Here is a 19,399-nt window from a genome sequence, read left to right as displayed (position 1 = left end):
CGCTATCAATAGAAATTTTACAGCTTCATTTTAATTTTATGGGACCACCCTTGTATATGTGGTCCATTGTTGATGAAACATCATTCTGTGTCACATGACTATATATTTATTCCTTATTATTCCTTTAATATTCATCTCTTCCAGGAGGGCATGTCAGGGACAATCTCTTTTTCTCACCACAGGTCTTAGGACCTGACCTAGCACCTGGCCAAGAACTACTGGCATACTTCCTTTTATTGTGCTTCAATTTATTGTGCTTTGCAAATATCGAGTATTTTACAAATTGAAGATTTGTGCCACCTCTGTAAACAGCAAGTCTATTGGTGCCATTTTTTCAGTCATGTGCCTGTTTTCTGTCTCTCTCATGTTGCATTTTGGTAATTTTCACAATATTAAAAACTTTTTCATTATTATTATATGTGTTTTGTTGGTTAGTGTTCTTTGATTTTACTATTATAACTTTTAGATAGCCACAAATTGCACTCATATCGGACAGTGAACTTAATCCATGAATGTTGTGCGTGTTCTGACTCCTCCACTGACCAGTTTTCCCCATTTCCCTCCCTCTCTCCAGGCCTCCCTATTCCTTGAAACAAGACAATATTGAAATTAGGCCAATTAATAACCCTACAATGGCCTCTTAAGTGTTCAAGTGAAAGGAAGAGCCACACATCTCTCACTCTCAATCAAAAGCTAGAAATGATTAACCTTATTGAGAAAAGCATGTAGAAAGCCAAGATAGGCTGAAAACTCAATGTCTCTCAAGTTGTGAATGCAAAGGAAAAGTTCTTAAAGGAAATTAAAGGTGCTACTCCAGTGAACACACAAATGATAACAAAGCAAAACAGTCCTATTGCTGAATGGAGAAAGTTTTTGTGGTCTGGATAGAACACCAAACCAGTTATAATAATGCCTTGATCCAAAACCTAATCCAGAGCAAGGCCCTAACTCTTCAATGCTATGAATGCTGAGAAGTGAGGAAGCTGCTGAAAAACAGTTGGAGAACTGCAGCAGAAGTTCGTTGATGAGATTTGAGGAAAGAAGTCATTTCTGTAACATAAAAGTGCAAGGTGAAGCACAAGTGCTGATAGAGAAGCTACAGCGAGTTATCCAGAAGATCTAGCTAAGATAACTGATTAACATGGCTACACTAAGCAACAGATTTTCAATGTAGGTGAAACAGCCTTCTATTGGAAGATGCCCTATAGGACTTTGATAGCTACAGAGGAGAAGTCAGTGCCTGGCTTCAAAACTTCAAAGCTTTGATTCCCTTGTTAGTTGGTGATTTTAAGTTGAAACCAATGCTCATTGACCATTCTAAAAATCCTAGGATTGTTAAGAATTATGCTAAATCTACTTTGCCTGTGCTCTATAAATTGGACCACAAAGCCTTGGTGATAGCACATCTTTTTACATCATGGTTTATTGAATATTTTAAGCCCATCATGGAAACCTACTGTTCAGGGAAAAAAAAATAAAATACTGCTTTCACAACATCAGTGCTCATTGAAAATGCACCTGGTCACCCACGATTTCTGATGGAGATGTGCATCTGATGAGGATGTACAAGGAGATGAATGTTATTCTCATACCTGCTTACACAACATCCATTCTGTAGCCCATGGATCAAGAAGTCATGTTGAATCAAGTCTTATTAAGAAACAGATTTCATAAGGCTGTATGCCATAGATAACGATTCCTTTGATGGATCTGGGCAAAGTAAATTCAAAACATTCTGGAAAGGATTCACCATGCTAGACGCCATTAAGAACATTCGTGGGTCATTGGAGGAGGTAAAAATATCATTAACTGGAATTTGGAAGAAGTTAATTCCAAACTGTGTGGACTTAGAGGGGTTCAAGACTTCAGTGGAGTAAGTAACTGTTGATGTGGTGGAAATAGCAAGAAAACTAGAAATGGAGCCTGAGAACGTGAATTGTTGCAATCTTGTGATAAAACTTGAACAGCTGAGGAGTTGCTTCCTATGCAAGAGCAAAGAAAGTGGTTTCTTGAGATAGAATCTACTCCTAGTGAAGATGCTGTCAACATTGTTGAAATGGCAAAAAAAAAACAGGCCGGGCGCGGTGGCTCAAGCCTGTAATCCCAGCACTTTGGGAGGCCCAGACGGGTGGATCACGAGGTCAGGAGATCGAGACCATCCTGGCTAACCCGGTGAAACCCAACCCCGTCTCTACTAAAAAATACAAAAAAACTAGCCAGGCGAGGTGGCGGGCGCCTGTAGTCCCAGCTACTCGGGAGGCTGAGGCAGGAGAATGGCATAAACCCGGGAGGCGGAGCTTGCAGTGAGCTGAGATCCGGCCACTGCACTCCAGCCTGGGCGACAGAGCAAGACTCCGTCTCAAAAAAAAAAGAAAGAAAGAAATGGCAAAAAAAGGATTTTGAATATTACATCAACTTAGTTGATAAAGTAGTAACAGGGTTTGAGAGGATGTACTCAATTTTGAAAGATGTTCTGTTGATAGTAACATGCTATCAAATAGCATCAGATGCTACAGATAAATATTTTATGAAAGAAAGTTAATTGATGTGGTAAGCTCATTGTTGTCTTCTTTTAATAAATTAACGCAGCCACTCCAATCTTCATCAACTACCACCCTCATCAGTCAGCAGCCGTCTACATGGAGGGAAGACCCTCCACCAGTAAAAAGATTATGACTCACTGAAGGCTAGGATGATCGTTAGCATTTTTTTTAGCAATAAAGTATTTTTAAGTTAAGGTATGTGCAGTGTTTTTTAGACATCATGCTATAGCACAATTATTAAATCACAGAATAAAGTAAACATAACTTTTGTATGCACTAGAAAACCAGAAAAATTGTGACTCACTTTATTGTGATACTAGTTTTATTGTGGTGGTCTGGAGGTCAAAAATCATGGACCTGTGTGTTCTCTCCTGTGAGGTCTTTGACATTGCCAGTCCCTGTCCACAAGAATTGTTAAATCTCTAGTTAATTTGCATTTTTCTAATGATCATTGATCTTGAGCTTTCTTCTCCAGATGTTTGTTGGCCGCATGAATGTCTTCTTTTGAGAAGTGTCTATTCATGTCCTTTGCCTGCTTTTTTGATGGGGTTGTTTTTTCTTGTAAATTTAAGTTCCTTGTAGATTCTGGATATTAAAGCTTCGTCAAATGGATAGAGTCTGAATGGCAATTATTAAAAGTCAAGAAATAACAGATGCTGGCAAGATTACAGAAAATAGGAACACTTTTATACTGTTGATGGGAATGTAAATTAGTTCATCCATTGTGGAAAATGGTGTGGTGATTCCTCAAAGATCTAAAACCAGAAATACCATTTGACCTAGCAAGCCCGTTATTGGGTATATAACCAAAGGAATATAAATAATTCTATTACAAAGATACATGCATGCATATGTTTATTGCAGCACTATTCACAATTGCAAAGACATGGAACCAACCCAAATGCCCATCAATAATAGACTGCATAAAGAAAATGTGGTAGATATACACCATGGAATACTATGCAGCCATAAAAAGAATGAGATCATGTCCTTTGCAGGGACATGGATGGAGCTACAGGCCATTATTCTTAGCAAATTAACACAGGAGCAGAAAACCAAACACTGCATGTTCTCACTTATAAGTGGGAGCTGAACAATGAGAACACATGGACACAGGGAGGGGAACAAAACACACTGTGACCTGTAGAGGAGTGGGGTGGGAGGAGGAAGAGCATTAGGAAAAATAGCTAATGCATGCTGGGCTTACTACCTAAGTGATGGGTTGATAGGTGCAGCAAACCACCGTGGCACATGTTTACCTATGTAACACCCCTGCACATCCTGCACATGTACCCCAGAACTTAAAATTTAAATTAAAAAAAAAAAATCACTCGTTAAGCCCTGATGGGAACTTCTTAAGGAATGCGGGTTTACCATGCAGAAATCATTCTGACCACCAGGGGTCTCTTTCTACACACCACTGGGACTGAAAGGTCGCTAGAATTCCTTTGTGTCTTTACGGCTCTCAGCCCAGTTGCTCAGTGGCATTTCGTGGCCTGTCACCTTGGAGCTTATCAGAAAAGCAGAATCTGAGGCCCCACCTGAGACCAGCTGAATCAGAAATCTGCATTTTAACCAGATCCCCAGGTGATCTGTATACATAATAAATACTGGGAGTGCTGTTGTATGGGACATTTCTAATCTGCAAAACTTGGAAAACAATGGGAAAAAACCCCTCCTATAGAGCTTTTTTTTCACATAGACATTTCCACCACACTTATGGAAGGATTTAGAGGTTTAGAGTTTGTTTGCTTTTATTATGAATATAAAATGTACATACAATACAATATACATTTACACATTTACAGTTTGCATTTCCTTTCATCTTTTTTGAGCAAATTCAATTTTGCATGTCCCAGTTTGCCGCTCCTTCCACTGCCTTGCACTTACACTCATGACGTTCTCTTCACCTGCGTACTCTGTGTACTTGGTTAAAAAAAAAAAAAAAAATCCTGCCTGGGGGTAAAATAGCTGGCTTCACTGTCCTTTTCACAGAATCACTTTCCTTCCATTGTTTCCTTTCCTGTCCCTACATGCCTTCCCTTGCTTCATTCAAATTTCTGCATTAAAAATTCAGGAGAAAAGAGGGCTGCAATAATCAGCCCTCTCTTAAAAACTCTTACATAAGTGAATGACACGTAAGTAGGCACTTGAACTTTGCTCTTTCAACTGGTTTAAGAACTACCTATGGGAGGGCTCTGAAAGTGTTATATACAAATGAAGCTCTGCTCACCAAATGGATTATCAAGAAGGTCTGAATATCAGTAGCATGGTAGTAAATAAATAAACAGGAATACATAAAAATAAATAAGAGTTTCACTAAAGGAAATTTAAACACATAACCCTGTGCTTTCTCAAAACTTCATTAGGTACATCTTCACAACACATTGATAAATAGTAACTAGATTTTATGGCTAGTGTCTCTTCTCTTGGGCCATGCCTTCAAAATGCCAGTGAACATTTACTGATCAAAGAGTCTGTCATTTCCCTCAGAATGTAGCTATGCGAGAGGTCTTGTAGGAGTTCTCTTTGAGGCTATCGAATATTGCTTTGGTTCCATTCTGCCAGTGTAGCACCAGATCCATCGGCGTCTTCCCAGCCTAATCAAATGAGATAAGGAAACTTGACTTTCAGGTGGGTGACATCTGTAAATTCACATTCTCTGTGTGTGTTTCATGAGGTAAGGATTAGCTATATAACAGTGTTTTACAGTTTCCACTAGTGATCTGCAGTTTATACTCAAACCAGCCCTTCACTGTTTCTCAGAGGGATGCTTTTGCCATTTTAGAGTAGAAATCTTTTTCATGTGGGACCATCCCAGGTATTGGTAAAATCCATTGTCCCTAGACACTAAGTGTCAAGAGCATCTCAAGTCATTTTGAAATTTATAAAATGCCTCCATACATCTTCCAGTATCCTGTGGAATGGGTTCCCGGAGGTGGCAGCATCCTTCTTGGACCAAGAATCAATGCCTATCCATTTGAACGATAGTTCTTTGATTGATAAGAAATGGTAGTAAATGAGCTGCATCAATAACTTGGCTTAAGTACTCAGGTACTGCTTGGGTACTATTACTGTTCCTGGGAGCAGATTTTTCATAACTTGTCAGAATTTTCAATGAACTCTCCCAGGAAATTTGTTTTTCTTGGAGTTGATGGCAATGACATGTGGGAACAAATCATTTTTGAGATGAAATTTTGATCTCCCTTATGCACGTGTCTCAAGATTTAAAAATATTAAAACCTTATCATCTCTCAATTCTTCTCTATAGATCTGAGAAGTCCTAATTTTTTCCATCTCTATTCATTGAAAAGTTTCTTTTTAACCCAGTGACTGCAAATTGGCAGCTTTGAGATGCAAACCAGAATAGAGACCTGTTTTGTTTTGACCCAAACAGAACTTAGATTTTTGTTAAGATTAGTATGAATTGGCAACAGTTGGAAACCAAGAGATTTCCCAACTGGATTTGTGACTTCTATGAAAAAATCAGAAGAGTTAACAACATGGTACCCATGGTTCTACAGAGCAACATAGAGTGGGTTGGGGAAGGGCCACCTTTGAAAGAGTTATGTGCACAGACCCTGACAACCACACATTTGAAGTCACTTATGCCATTTGCCTGGCACAGTGGGGTCAGCCTGCAGTCAGATTATGCAATCTGTAGGTATTTAAATTAGTGGCCCTATAACTTTCATTTTGGAACTTCCCCACCTCAGTGTCTTTCTCTAGGAACAGTCATCAGTAGACATGAATATAGAGTTTTGGATAATAAGAAAATACTGTATGCTGCTGCCGATCTCCTTAAGATGGTATCAATAGGTTATTAATCTTTGGGGAAAACATCAATCCATTGGGTCAATGACATTAATAGTTTCATAAACCTGATACTAAGATCTAACTGATAATTCAGAGCCCTATTTGTATATTTTGGGCTACTCTTCCATAAATTCCTTGCACTTCTCTCCATTGAAATTTATATCGTGATTTTTCTGGCTACTTACACAGTCTCCCTAAACCTGTATGCTGCTATTTGTCTCTGCTGGTAGTGTCTCACTGCCTGAAAAAAACTCTTCACATTTTCTGCAGCTTTCAAGATTTCATTGAACCTGCTCTTTTTCTGATAGTTTAAAAAAATTACTAGATAAGATCAATTCCAATATCTAGACTGAGGGAGCCCTACTGTTAACACTTTCCCATTCCAAGCAATCTTCATTTATCACCATTCTTTGTTCCTGTCACCAAGCCAGATTTTTTTTAAATGATAAAATATTCTTCTCAGTCTTTGCAACACAAATAAGGGGAGAAAATTATTTGCATTTGTATGATGACTGAGTTTCCCTCCCCCCCTCCTCTTTTTTGTAAAGTGATTCTTCAAAGCTTCTTTAAATTTATTTCTTCAGAAATTTATACCTGTTCCTCTGGGAAATATTTTTTAAGCTTATATTACATGGTGTTTGTCTGGAAATTGAGACCATGAGGAAAAGTTGGTTATGTTCCCTGCTTACAGATGAAGTTAAATTAATATGTACTTATACAAGAATTTTCAGGGCCTAAATATAGGAAATTATTTTGAGAGATGTGAAGACAAATCCAAGTGGAGAATGGATAGAAATTATCTGAAAAAAATACAGGCAAAAGCACAGCTACCCCTGGAAGAAAATGGTGACATTTCACATTGCTGTAAGGAGGAAAGGGACTTTCTGAATTACTCAGATTGGATATTGATTAACCTTAGTTCACTGCCTGCACTGACCCTTGTGGAATTTTAGGACATTTTGGAAATGGTGGATGCCTTTATTTCTAACTTCCTCAGCCCTTGCACAGACAGAAATGGCCAAGGCAGATTGGACTTCTAGGTGTTTGTGGGGATGAGCAAATTTTGACTATCTTTCATTTCCAAGACCAAATTGTAAAAGAATTATTATGCGCTGTATCAGGCATTGAGGTCATAGAAGTATCTATGGCTTCCCCCATCTCTGGCCATGTGACCTGAGTCCTAACCAAGATAAACACTGTCCTTGGGGAAATGGGCAGGGGCATTTAGACCATTGAAAACCCCTCAAATACTGCCACTGTGGGAGTCGTTTCACCTATTTAAGAAATGCTCCTGGAAATTGGAAAGCTTGCAAGCGGTGTTTCTTGTTTCCAGTACTTACACAGTTCTTGATGTTGAGATCCGCGCCATACATAATCAGGAGTCGGATCATCTTATAGCGGTTCAGTCTCACCGCATCATGCAACGGGGTATCTCCTTCCTAGAGAAGCAGAGTCAACAGGTTCAAGCTGGGTCTGAGGCCAGGAAGTGGGTCCTGCAAGGGCACCCAGGCTTGGGAGAGTGATTCCAAATACAAAAGCAGTGAAGCTTTGGGAAACCCGAGCGTGTCCAGCTACTCACTCTGTCTTTGGCGTTGAGGTCTGCCTCACAGGCGATAAGATGCTCCGCGCACTCATAGTGGCCAGTCCTCACTGCCACATGCAGCGCTGTGCTGAGCAACTGGAAAATTGGAAAACGCTGCTGATTCGCTAGGAATGAGGACAGAGGCTGTCCCAGACCCCAAGACATGTGCGAGGAGGAGAAGTGGTCACTAGGGTGCCTGCACACAGCATGGGCCTCCAGATGACTTTAATGGAGAAGAGAGGTTAGGAGATGAAGGAGTGGGGAGGAGGAGGGGCGGGTAGGGGAGAAGGAGAAGTGGGGAGGGAAGAATGGGAGAAGTGGAGAAGGGGTGGCAGGGAGGGGAAGGGGTGAATGAAGGGAAGGAAGAAGAAATACCTTATCTCGGGCGCTAATTTTTGCTCCTTTGTTCAGCAACAATTTTAAAACATCTAGGTTTCCTCCACGGCTTGCCCAGTGAATGGCCGTGGATTCAAGCTACACCGGGATGGAAAAAGACCCAACAATGTGAAGGAGAATGTGGTCTGGTGAATTAGAACCTGATTGCTAGGGCATCCGTGATAATACTGAGTTGCCCCCATCTAGATTGCCAATTCTAATTGGAGTCAAAGGTTCTTACCAAATGTGTTAGCTAAATTACGTGTGTGTGTGTGCATATGTGTGTCTTATTAGTAGGCTCTTAATAAATCTAATAATGTTTTAAAAGAATAAGAACGGCCATTTATTGAGACATTTCTCATACCAACATGGTGCTACACTCTAGACACCTTGATTCTTCCAGCAACATTTTGAGGTAGATGTTACTATGCACATTTTGCAGATAAGAAAAACCAGGTTCCAAAAAGTTCAAGTTTCCAGCCCAAGCAAACACAATTAATAAGAGGCAGAATACATAGTCCAACCCCCATCTGCCTGGAACTTCTAACTACTTTTGTCAAATGTACTCAAAAGTTCGAAACACATGTATTTAAAAATTCTAGCAGAATAAAAGTAGTCCCTTCCAAAATATTTTGATCTGAATCTGACACCTCATCTAGGGTCCCTGTCGCTCTTTCTCTACCTCTGTGGGTTTTCTGCTCTCATTTTTGCTAGCACAGCCTCTGTACCTCAACTACAGTCACTTGTGTCTACAGTTGTAACATGTATAGTTACACCTGAGAGACCCTCTCCTCACTGATCTATGTGGTTGATATGCCCCTGGCCTTAATCCCACACTCATGATTTTTAGTTTCCATGCAAACTTCCTATTTTGTTTCTTTATTTTTTTTTTCAATATGTTTATGTTTTGGATTCAATTTTGGCCAAGTCCTTTGGATTTCTTTGCTATCCAGTTTCTGCTTTGCTATAAAGTCAAAATGAGCTGCATTTAAATACATAAAGAATTTTCCCAGCTCAATCTGCAGTTCATAAATTATGCTGCATACTGGTCTTTGTAGAAATTACAGTGATTGAATTATTGAGGTCTGAATAGCAGCTACTTTCCATAGACGCAATTCATTTCATATTCAGTCTAGCCCTAAATCTCATTGGTAACAATTGGCATCCATCATATAAAGTGTACAGCTAGAGAATTCATATATGTTGCTGGCAGCCAAGGGACCATGAGCAGGCTGCCCTGTGAACAATGGAGGGACACGGCTGTCGAAAGGCAAGTGTCGAAAATGAATGACTAACTCACTGATGAGGATATTGAATTCAGCTGAACAGCTTTCACTTCCTTCTTTTCCCTGAAATATTCCTCTATTTTCAGTATGTATGGAAAATATTTTCACGTGACCTACTCTCATCTCCCAACTTTTCTTTATTTGGAGAAATGAGCTTTTGCCTAGTTCTCTCAGATCAATTTTCAGTCCAATCAGTCCGGTTTTGCATTGGAGGTTTTCCGGAGCCTCATATAGTCTACTTCTTTTGGCTCATTCCCAAGCAAAGAAATATATTTACCATATCACGGAATTCGATCTGGGCTCCAGCTTCTATTAACTTCTCCACAATTGCCAAATGTCCTTCCAAGCATGCTCTATGAAGAGCTGTCCGTTTATACTGTCAGAACAGAGATTTTAAAAAGAGATAGCAATAAATATAAAAATGTGCATAAACCCTTTTAAGAGCTATGAAGCTGGAGATTCTGATGACCTAACTGATAGAAACTCAAGTGCTTCTTTATGAATAGAAATGTCAAAGTTAACTAAAATTGCAGAATCAGAACAATTATCCTGCAACTAATATTTGAGCTTCCTTTAACATACATTTCTAAGGGCTCAAAGGCCTACGTTGAGGAATGTGAACTTAAAGGCTCAAAACTATCTAAATGCTGACATCTCCCTTTCTTGTATCTTGCACCTTCCTTGTTCATGTAACATTACCATGCAGATCAGACAGTTTTCTTGTGTCTGGGACTGTTGCTAGACTATCAAAAAGTTTCCATTCATTTTAGGAGAATGGGAGACACGTTTTTAGTTCAACTTCAGAAGCAATCCCCAATTTCACTTCATGGGGGAAAGAATACAAAAGGATTAGTGATTTCTGATAAATTGGCTTTATTTGAATGGGCAAATGGACTATTAGAGCTGGAACAACTTTAGGCATTATTTCACCCAATGCCCCATGTTTTACAGATAAGGAAACCACAGCCCAGAGGATGCAAATTAGCTGCTCAAAACCAAATAGCCAAGTAGTGGTACAACTGGCCCCTGAACTCCAATCTCCAGATTTCCTATCTAGTGTTGACATGTTTGGTTTTAATCAAAGATGATACTAATAATATATCTCTAAAGGTGACTTTTGGCCCACATTAAAATCTCATCACAAGGATCTAAGAAGTTAAAGAAAAACTGAAAAATCAGCCAGATGTATGTGAGTGCAAAAGACAATACAATCCAATATCTATTTATTTTTTGGATCACTGAACTCTCCTATTAGGCTCCTGGCACACACAGCAACAGCTGGGGAAACTGTTTCAGGTGGAAGGACTTTGGCATTATATTAGCAAGACTGCAGTAAAGCATAAGAAACATAAAATTAATGAGCTGGATTTTGCAGTGCTTTGCACGAATCTTACCTCATCACAAACATCTGGGTTGTTCTTGTCTGACAAGAATTTTTCTACTACTGGCAGTTTATTCTCCAGAGCAGCCTTCAGAAACATAGGCACATCCACAGGTTCCGTCTAAAGCCAAAAATTATAGATAGATAGATAGATAGATAGATAGATAGATAGATAGATAGATAGATAGATAGCATGAGAGTTACCATGAGCTTGCCAACATTCAATCAAACCCTCCACAGATATTTGCTCCCCTGTAGCACAACACTGGACACGTACTACTGGAAACCAAAAAAAGTCCTTACAATGATTTCAGGTTCTGGTTCCTTTACAACGGGAACTTTAGTTTTCCTGTATTTTTTCCTTTTCTTCAGTTGAATGATTATTTCAAGGTCTTCTAAATTTTCAAGCTTTGATCTTTGTTCTAGTTTTTTCTTTTTGAGCTAAAAAAGAAATTCGTATTTCAAAAATATGGTGAGTTCTACTGACAAGCATTCTGGTTGTGTCTAAACTAAATCTGCAAGGTCTGAGATAAACATGTGAACAGTTTGAGCAAAAACATTTTTTAAAAATGATATAAATCTTTGACTTCATTTTAGGGATTTCTTATTCAGATATCTATCTGGGGGTCTAATTTTCCGCTAATTGCCATCATCTTTACTTCTGTTGCTTGTAGAATCAGCCCTTGCCTAACTGAGGACACAATCTGGTCTCTAAGTGATGACTTTGTAATTAATGCCATAAACAAGCTCTAGATTTTGAAGGATTTTAAAATTATGCTCAAAACTTGGTTTATTTTGAGCATGATAAAAAAGAATCTAACAATAAATGTTAAGCTCTGAAATATCAATGTCATTCTCTGTCACTAGGCAGAGCCTTCTAAAACAGACTGTCCAGGTACCACAGCTAACTAAAGCAACTTTTATCTGTGTTAGTAATTAAGGAAAATTCACCCAGAAACACAGATTGTGTCAACACAGACAGCAGACAGTTAAACAATGATCCTAGGACCACAGACCATGTTATTGAGAAAAAGAGATCTCCCTTGCTTGGGATTAACTACATGGTGTGTAACATCAGGAATTCACTGGACATGTGTATCTTTCAATCAAAACATGGTCACAGCACATTTATTCATTGATTCAGAATTCAGAGGTCATAGTCTTGTCAAAGAATTATTCCCAAAACCTGCTCCATACAAGTTGCCTCTTTATGGGTTAGAATCTGGTAAATAAACATCTTAATGATTGGGTTTGCTTCTCTCTTCTCCTTCCCTGGCATTTCCATTCCCTGCTCCAGCCCCAACATCCTACTAGTGGATTCCACAGATGGCTCTCACCTCTGCCTCTCGTTGTTTCTCGCTTTTCCACTGTTGCTCCCCCAGGGTCACAGGGTGGGCTGGAAGTGTCTTCAGATCCTCCTGCTTCTCTAAAGTAACAGCAGCCTCATATTCTCCATCTCTGAAATCCTCAGGAAGGAATTCCCCTGCCTCCCCATTGCCATTCTTCTTCCCAGTGACCTATGAGAGAAGAAGATGGCAGCGTCAGAAGCAGCAGCCTTGTCCTGGGTCCTTCTTCACAGACAATGCTAAAGGAGGCTCTGGGTCCTTCTTCCCTGGGAACAGCCACCTTTGAGCAGTGCACTCTCAGATCTCAAGCTGCGACACACGCACGCTGCTACAAATGTCTCAGAATTAACTTCAGGTGCTTGTCCTACTCTCTTGGTTAAATCAAAGCTTGGGTTAGGTTGACATATTTAAATCTACTTTTAATCTGCTTAATCACATTTCTTTTAGGAAAGTCACAAACCTTCTCTACTTAATTAAAACTCAACTTTAGGTACTTTTGTTGACGCTTCACCTTGTTGTAAAGTTTCCAGACTTACATTCTTGCAATAAAACTTCTTGCCTAAGACATTTTGATAACTACATGTGATTCCACACCTTAGTAATAAAACCAACGGAGAAGATATTAAATAGGAAATATGCAGAGAATTCATTGCTGGTAGCTCCATTTTTTTTTTCCAATTTTACTTGTTTCATCACATCAACCTTTTTCCAAAAATATATGATATTTTCAGAGTTCCCTTGCATTATGCCTGAAAGCAAAGGGCATTTCCATTTTCAAACAAAAACCAAGATGAACCAGTTGTCAATTTATTAAATTAATGCATCTTACATACCAGTTCCTCTACTTTTAGTACCATCATGTTGGCTGAAGGAGTCTTGTATGTTTTTCTGTCGTGGAAGGAATCCCTGGAGTTGGCCCTGCTCAGCCCCTCCACACCGGTCAGCTTATATAGCTGGGGCCGGGTGAGATAATCTTCCAACCTGGGAACCCTAGTAACACCCCCGCCCCTACTAGGAGCCAACTCAGAGGCAGGTGAATTTTCATTCCAGACTCAGTGTCTGGGAAGCTGAAGAGGGAGGGGAGGACAAGCTAACCCCGCTGAATATGTGAATCAGGAAGAAATGTGAGAGGGCCATTCCTTTGGTGGTGATCACACCGCTCAGCAATGCAAGTCATCCTATTTGTCAAGAGGCAGGGGACAGCTGTCTGTTGACATTGCACCACATCACTGCCCTTTTTTTTCTTTGTCAGCTTTCATATGACTACCTATCAAGAAAATGTAGATGCCCTACATATCACACCCCAGTAATATCTTTCTGATAAGCAGACTTATCAACACTTCACTTAGGGGAAACTTGCCTCAGGACATCCTATTCCCTGGGTAAACAGCCTATGGGGAAGGGATCTGGGCCCTAAGGGCACTTGTCTATATCTGTTTGGAATTCTTTGGAGTGATGTCTGGGGCTAAATAGGCCCCATGACATGCCACCTTACCATCATTATAAGAAATTGAAAGCATTCAGTAATGCACTTGTCTTTTATGATGTCACTGGCCACAATTAGCACATGACACGCTTACCGTGTTCTTAAACAGCATAATAATTGCAGCATTTTTTCTTCAAAATGGATCAGAGAGGTCAAGAAATAGAGTATATGAAACCAGCCGTTGGCCAGGCACAGTGGCTCACACCTGTTATCCCAACACTTTGGGAGGCAGAGACAGGCAGATCACTTGAGCTTAGGAGTTCAATACTAGCCTGGGCAACATGGCAAAATTCCATCTCTACTAAAAATACTACATATATTATATATATATATATATATATATACACACACACAAACATACACACACACACACATACACACACACACATATATATGTGGAAAAAAAATGGGACCATTTATTAGCAATGGCAAGACTCTGATTAGGTCATTGGGCTGAAGTTCTCAAATGCTATGGGGAAAGGAATCACCTGTGGGAGCTTGTCAGAAATACAGATCCCTGGGCCCCACTTCAGGGGATTCTGAGTCGATTTATGGAATCATCTTGAGTTTCAAAGCACCCAGATGATTCTAATGCATCAAGATTTGAGACACGTGGCCAGAGGGATGATGCACTTTGCTTCAGGAAGGGTTGAAAAAGGTCTCTATTTCTGGTTTCTAATCTTTGAGGTATAAATTATGTAAAATACTGGGGTCTTTTATAGTTTCAGGAAAACTGGGTTTACTATCCTTAAGTTGTTTAAAATCTTACCTTTTTTTTCAGTAAAAGAAAGAAGAATGGGAGAAGGGAATTGTGAATGGAGAGGAGGGTTAATTAGGAAGTTATGTTTGATTTTTGTGTGTCTATTTCTCCCCAAACTCACCCAATCAACAAATGTGGCTGCCATTCTCCTCTTCCCCCTTGAATGCTCAGCCAGTTGATGGTGTTTCTGGAACTTTCAGAAGACATCGACTCCCCACCCCAAGACAAAACACTGACAAGGAGGGACCCCCCCCCAGTACCTCCTGCATCATATGTTCTGATCTCCTAATGTTCTATCTTAAAAGGGGGTTAATTAAAGGAAATCTCCTGGGCTTTTCTTTGAGATGGACACAGCTATCACTATTTTCTTTTTAATTTTTTTCTTTTTTCTTTATTATTTATTTATTTTTAATATATGGAATGTTTCACAAATTTGTGTGTCATTCTTGCACAGGGGCCATGCTAATCTTTGTATAGCTCTTATTTTAGTATATGCCCTGCTGAAGCAAGCAGAGTCATTACTATTTTCATTGGTCTCTTCATCTAAGTCAGAAGTAGTCATGGACACTTTTTCTACCATTTCTTATACCTTTTTGTTCCAGGCCTGACCCAGACTGGGGGAAGTATTAGGAGGAGAAGTCTTTAGGGGAAGAACTGTGGGATGTTTAAGGGTCTTGGATATGAAATCCCAGAGCTGTCCATGCCCTCAAAGTTGGAGCAAGACTAGTGCTCTCATTTTACAGAGAGGATGCTGAGGCACAGAAACGTTAAGTAACTTGCTGCAGATGCATAGCTAGTTGGTGAATGCTAGGTTGAAGAGTTTTGATCCCATGCAACGAAGCACACAATCATTGAGCCCAACAGATTTCCAAGGCCAAGTCTCACTTAGATCCACTCAGGATGCAACCAAAACTGATTAAAAGGCTCTTTACTGTTTCAATCACCTCAAAGAATGCAAGTGAAAGTGGGCAGGGAGGCTTACCAAGCCCTTTTCTTTCTCCAGTCATTTAATTATCCCTTGAAACCTAGCTGATTCTATAGAGAGGCTCCAGGAAGTCTTGAAGAAAACTTCGCACAGGATGACACTTGAAGATGAGTTGACGGAATGGGCTGGACTTAAAGGCGCACGCTGGTGGATACAAGGATGTCAGGGCTGGTGAAATCACTGCCAGTTCAACCTTTTCCCATGTTGATTCAGTTTGTCATAAAACATGAGAGGTACAACTTGAGGACAAGTGGTCAGAAGATGTAAAAAGAATATGACAACAAATTAAAAAACATGAGAGAATCTGCTTTTTGAAAAGAGATTCTGGGCACCTTTAGCTCTCTAACAAAACAAAAACAACAACCATTGTATTTTCAAATCATTCTTATTCATCAAAGTTGAGAACAAAATTCCCCTGCCGGAGAGTTTTCTGTCATTTGTTTTTCAGGAGTATCCTTCCCATAAAAGTTCACCCAGGGGTGTAAATTCTGACATTTGTGTATTTGGCTTTATCATAGCCTCGATCCAGACATCATCTATCCTTACTAAGATGAATTAAAACAATAAAGGTCCTAGTCAGTTCTACAATCATGAAGCAACTTGGCATCACCCATCTCCAACCAGAAAGAGGAAAAAAAGCATCCCTGAGCTTCTCCAGTGTCACCCCATGAGTCTCTTCCTACTCCCCTCAGGATCACGTGGGTGAAATGACATGTGACTAGAATATGACCATGGTTACAGTTGGAGAAAGTGAGAAGCAGAGAAGTAGCACCTAAAGTACTTACTGCTGTCACCTAGGGATTAAAAGAGGTGCTTCGACCCCACCCAGATCCATGTACCATAGCTCAGCTCCAAGTCCAAGGGCAGTTTTATCTTTCTGTATAAAATTTGAAGTTCAAGACATTCTACTTCTACTCCAACTTTTCATTCTTATATTTTAACTATATAATAGACACATTATTGTTAAAAATAGTACAGAGAATGTTACTTAGTTGAGATCTCACTGTTGATTTGATACTTGATTATTTTTCACCCAGTAACCATGTCTTGGAGATTGTCTCCTATCAGCACAAACAAATCTATCTTTGCTATTTTAAACAACTGCATGAATTTCCATGTATGGATGTACCATTTCTTATTTAACCACTTTCTTATGTGTGGACACGTGGGCTGTTTTTTATAATGGGCATTTTTATTTTTTAAAAAGGCATTTTATAGCACATAAAACTGTATTGTTATTAACACTCCTTGTCCTCAGAACACCCACCTTGATACTAAAAGGAAGTGCTCCAAGGGCTGTAGCCAGATTCTGACTTGGAAACCTCCTTGTTCTACTGTTGTACTTACAATTGCTCATTTTGCCATCCCTTTTAATAGCCTTCCCAGACCCAGCTGTTACTCACCTTCCTTGGCCCAGAGAAGTGGCTGACTTAGCCTGACCGGCAAGCCATGGCTCAGTTACATGTTTGAAAATGCCAAAGGAAGGTCACAAAAGTGAAGCAAATAAGGTTCAATGTTGGAATGGAATAACCTGTATTTGAAAAGCAGAAAAATGGCCGGGCGCGGTGGCTCAAGCCTGTAATCCCAGCACTTTGGGAGGCCGAGACGGGTGGATCACAAGGTCAGGAGATCAAGACTATCCTGGCTAACATGGTGAAACCCCGTCTCTACTAAAAAATACAAAAAACTAGCCAGGCGAGGTGGCGGGCGCCTGTAGTCCCAGCTACTCAGGAGGCTGAGGCAGGAGAATGGTGTGAACCCAGGAGGTGGGGCTTGCAGTGAGCTGAGATCCAGCCACTGCACTCCAGCCTGGGTGACAGAGCAAGACTCCGTCTCAAAAAAAAAAAAAAAAAGAAAGAAAAGAAAAGAAAAGCAGAAAAGTACTGGAGACATTTTCAACAGGATTGTGGCACCTGCCTTCATCTCCTCTGGAAAGGCAGAGTCAAGACTAAAGTCCTTCTGCCCAGGACTCTGGATAAAAAGAGCACAAACTTCCCTAACACAGTTGGGCTGCCCACAGTAGGTTACTTTTTGCAAATATCGGTGGCCTCCTAACGTTAGAGGTAGGTGAAGGCTGTAGGTCTCACCTCCACACCTTACAGCACGTGCCTTGTTACAGTAAATAATGTATCTCAGTGCAAATTCTGCCGCACATAAGAACTCACGTCAGCCAACAGGCACAAAAGGCCACATGGACTATTCAGTAAACTCATGAAGCCTAACCCTTTGTCCATTTAGGCCCTTGGACAGTGTCCAGCACAAAAGATTCACTTGGCTAGGCACAGTGGCTCATGCTTGTAACCTCAGCACTTTGGGAGGCCAAGGCAGGAGGATCACTTGACCCTAGGAATTTGAGACCAGCCTGGGCAACATAGTGAGATCCTGGCTGTATGATTTTATTTAAAAAAAGAAAAGAAAAAGTTTCACTTGAAGCAAATGAAACCACCACCACATTCTAGCAGCATATTTCAGCTAATTTTCTAGTCTGCTCAAGATGATTACAGACTCCTCCACATACTGCCTAACACAAAATATGGACTCCTAGCACTCACTGTAGGCCTAGGACTCCAAGGACATAGAAAAGTGCCTGACACATAATGGGGCTAAATAAATATTTACCTGAGACCCAGCAGGACTCATATTCTTGTCTAACCAAACCACATATTTCAAATTCTCCTTTCAATGAGAAATAATTGGTAACATTTCTAATGCTAATTAACCATTAATCCTTCAATACTACTCAAAGGTAAAGACAGGTAAAGTGCTTGGGATTACCTCCAGGTAAAGTGCTTGGGATTACCTCCACTGGAGTGGGAGCAGCTGATTAGCGTCTTTCAAATGCTAACTAACCCCAACAGTTGTAATCGCAGAGTTAGGGCTTCTCAGGTGTGAACTAACATTTCTTGGAACAGTGGTTCTCTAAGCTGGGTGCATCTTAGAATCCTCTGTGAAGCTTTTAAAAAAATGTTGATGCCCAGGCTTCACCTCAGGCACATGAAATCCAAATCTCTGCTCTAGGGTCCAAGGAATTGGTATTTTTTAAAGTTTTCCAGCTGATTCTAATTTCCACCCAGCGTTGAGAATACTGCTCGAGGGCGTAGAATTAAACGAATATGTATCTAAATACACGTGTATTTTCTCGAAGTTGTAGTGGACAGTCAAGCTATTGTTATTCTGGTCTCAGAATTTTGATTGCTGAAGACTTTGCCTATGCTAAGACCATGGGAAACACACACATACAATTTACTCATTTAGTATTCTTTTTTTAATTATTTTATTTATTTGAGACAGAGTCTTGCTCTGTTGTCCAGGCTGGAGTGCAGTGGCACGATCTCGGCTCACTGCAACCTCTGTCTCACGGGTTCAAGCAATTCTCCTGCCTCAGACTCCTGAGCTGGGACTACAAGCGCATGCCACCATGCCCAGCTAATTTTTGTATTTTTAGTAGAGATGTGGTTTTGCCATGTTGGCCAGGCTCGTCTTGAACTCCTGGCCTCAAGCGATCCTCCTGCCTTGGCCTCCCAAAGTGCTGGGATTACAGGCATGAGCCACTGTGCCTGGCCTACTCATTTAGTATGTATTTAGCTCTACTTTGTGTCAGGCACTTTTCCAGAGCTGAGGTGTACTTATGCTCTCAAGAGACAAATGCCTCTGCCCTCATGGCATTCACACAGTTTTACTGAAGTATTTAACAAAAACTACAGACAATATAACATGCTTCTTCTGCCACAAACCAAGAAGAATAAGGTGAGACAGTAGTTTTGTGGGTCTGGTGGACATGGGATGAAGAATCAGGAGGCTTGCCTCTAAATCCTGGCTTTGCCCTATGTTCCCTCTCA

The 19,399-nt window shown here is 40.3% G+C and overlaps 1 protein-coding gene across 2 annotated transcripts; it reads right to left on the bottom strand.

The window, feature by feature from the left end:
- Window positions 1-4,279: 4,279 nt before the first annotated feature.
- ANKRD1 (ankyrin repeat domain 1) lies at window positions 4,280-13,433 on the bottom strand. 2 transcript variants are annotated; one of them, XM_017896357.1, is made up of 9 exons: window positions 13,163-13,433; window positions 12,321-12,500; window positions 11,287-11,424; window positions 10,997-11,104; window positions 9,880-9,978; window positions 8,317-8,415; window positions 7,939-8,037; window positions 7,700-7,798; window positions 4,280-5,143 (listed from the first exon to the last, which is right to left on the bottom strand). In XM_017896357.1, exons 1-9 carry the CDS (start codon window positions 13,187-13,189, stop codon window positions 5,033-5,035), a joined length of 960 nt encoding a protein of 319 aa, XP_017751846.1. In that variant the 5' UTR covers window positions 13,190-13,433; the 3' UTR covers window positions 4,280-5,032. The 2 variants fall into 2 exon arrangements, with proteins under 2 accessions (XP_017751846.1, XP_017751847.1); XM_017896358.1 differs by lacking the exon at window positions 8,317-8,415.
- Window positions 13,434-19,399: the final 5,966 nt, after the last annotated feature.

The sequence above is a fragment of the Rhinopithecus bieti genome, unplaced genomic scaffold (genome assembly GCF_001698545.2).
Source record: "Rhinopithecus bieti isolate Rb0 unplaced genomic scaffold, ASM169854v2 scaffold_26871, whole genome shotgun sequence".
Lineage (NCBI taxonomy): Eukaryota > Metazoa > Chordata > Mammalia > Primates > Cercopithecidae > Rhinopithecus > Rhinopithecus bieti.
Note: the sequence above shows the minus strand (reverse complement) of the source record. Positions and strands in the feature narration are given on the sequence as shown.

What these genes read in the sequence shown, in the direction of transcription:
- ANKRD1 (XM_017896357.1), bottom strand. Translation starts at nt 13,189, where the DNA reads ATGATGGTACTAAAAGTAGAGGAACTG. An exon ending in AGAAACAACGAGAGGCAGAG is followed by an intron (nt 11,425 to 12,320) that starts GTGAGAGCCATC and finishes TTTCTTTTTTAG; the next exon opens with CTCAAAAAGAAAAAACTAGA. An exon ending in ACCCAGATGTTTGTGATGAG is followed by an intron (nt 9,979 to 10,996) that starts GTAAGATTCGTG and finishes CTGTTCTGACAG; the next exon opens with TATAAACGGACAGCTCTTCA.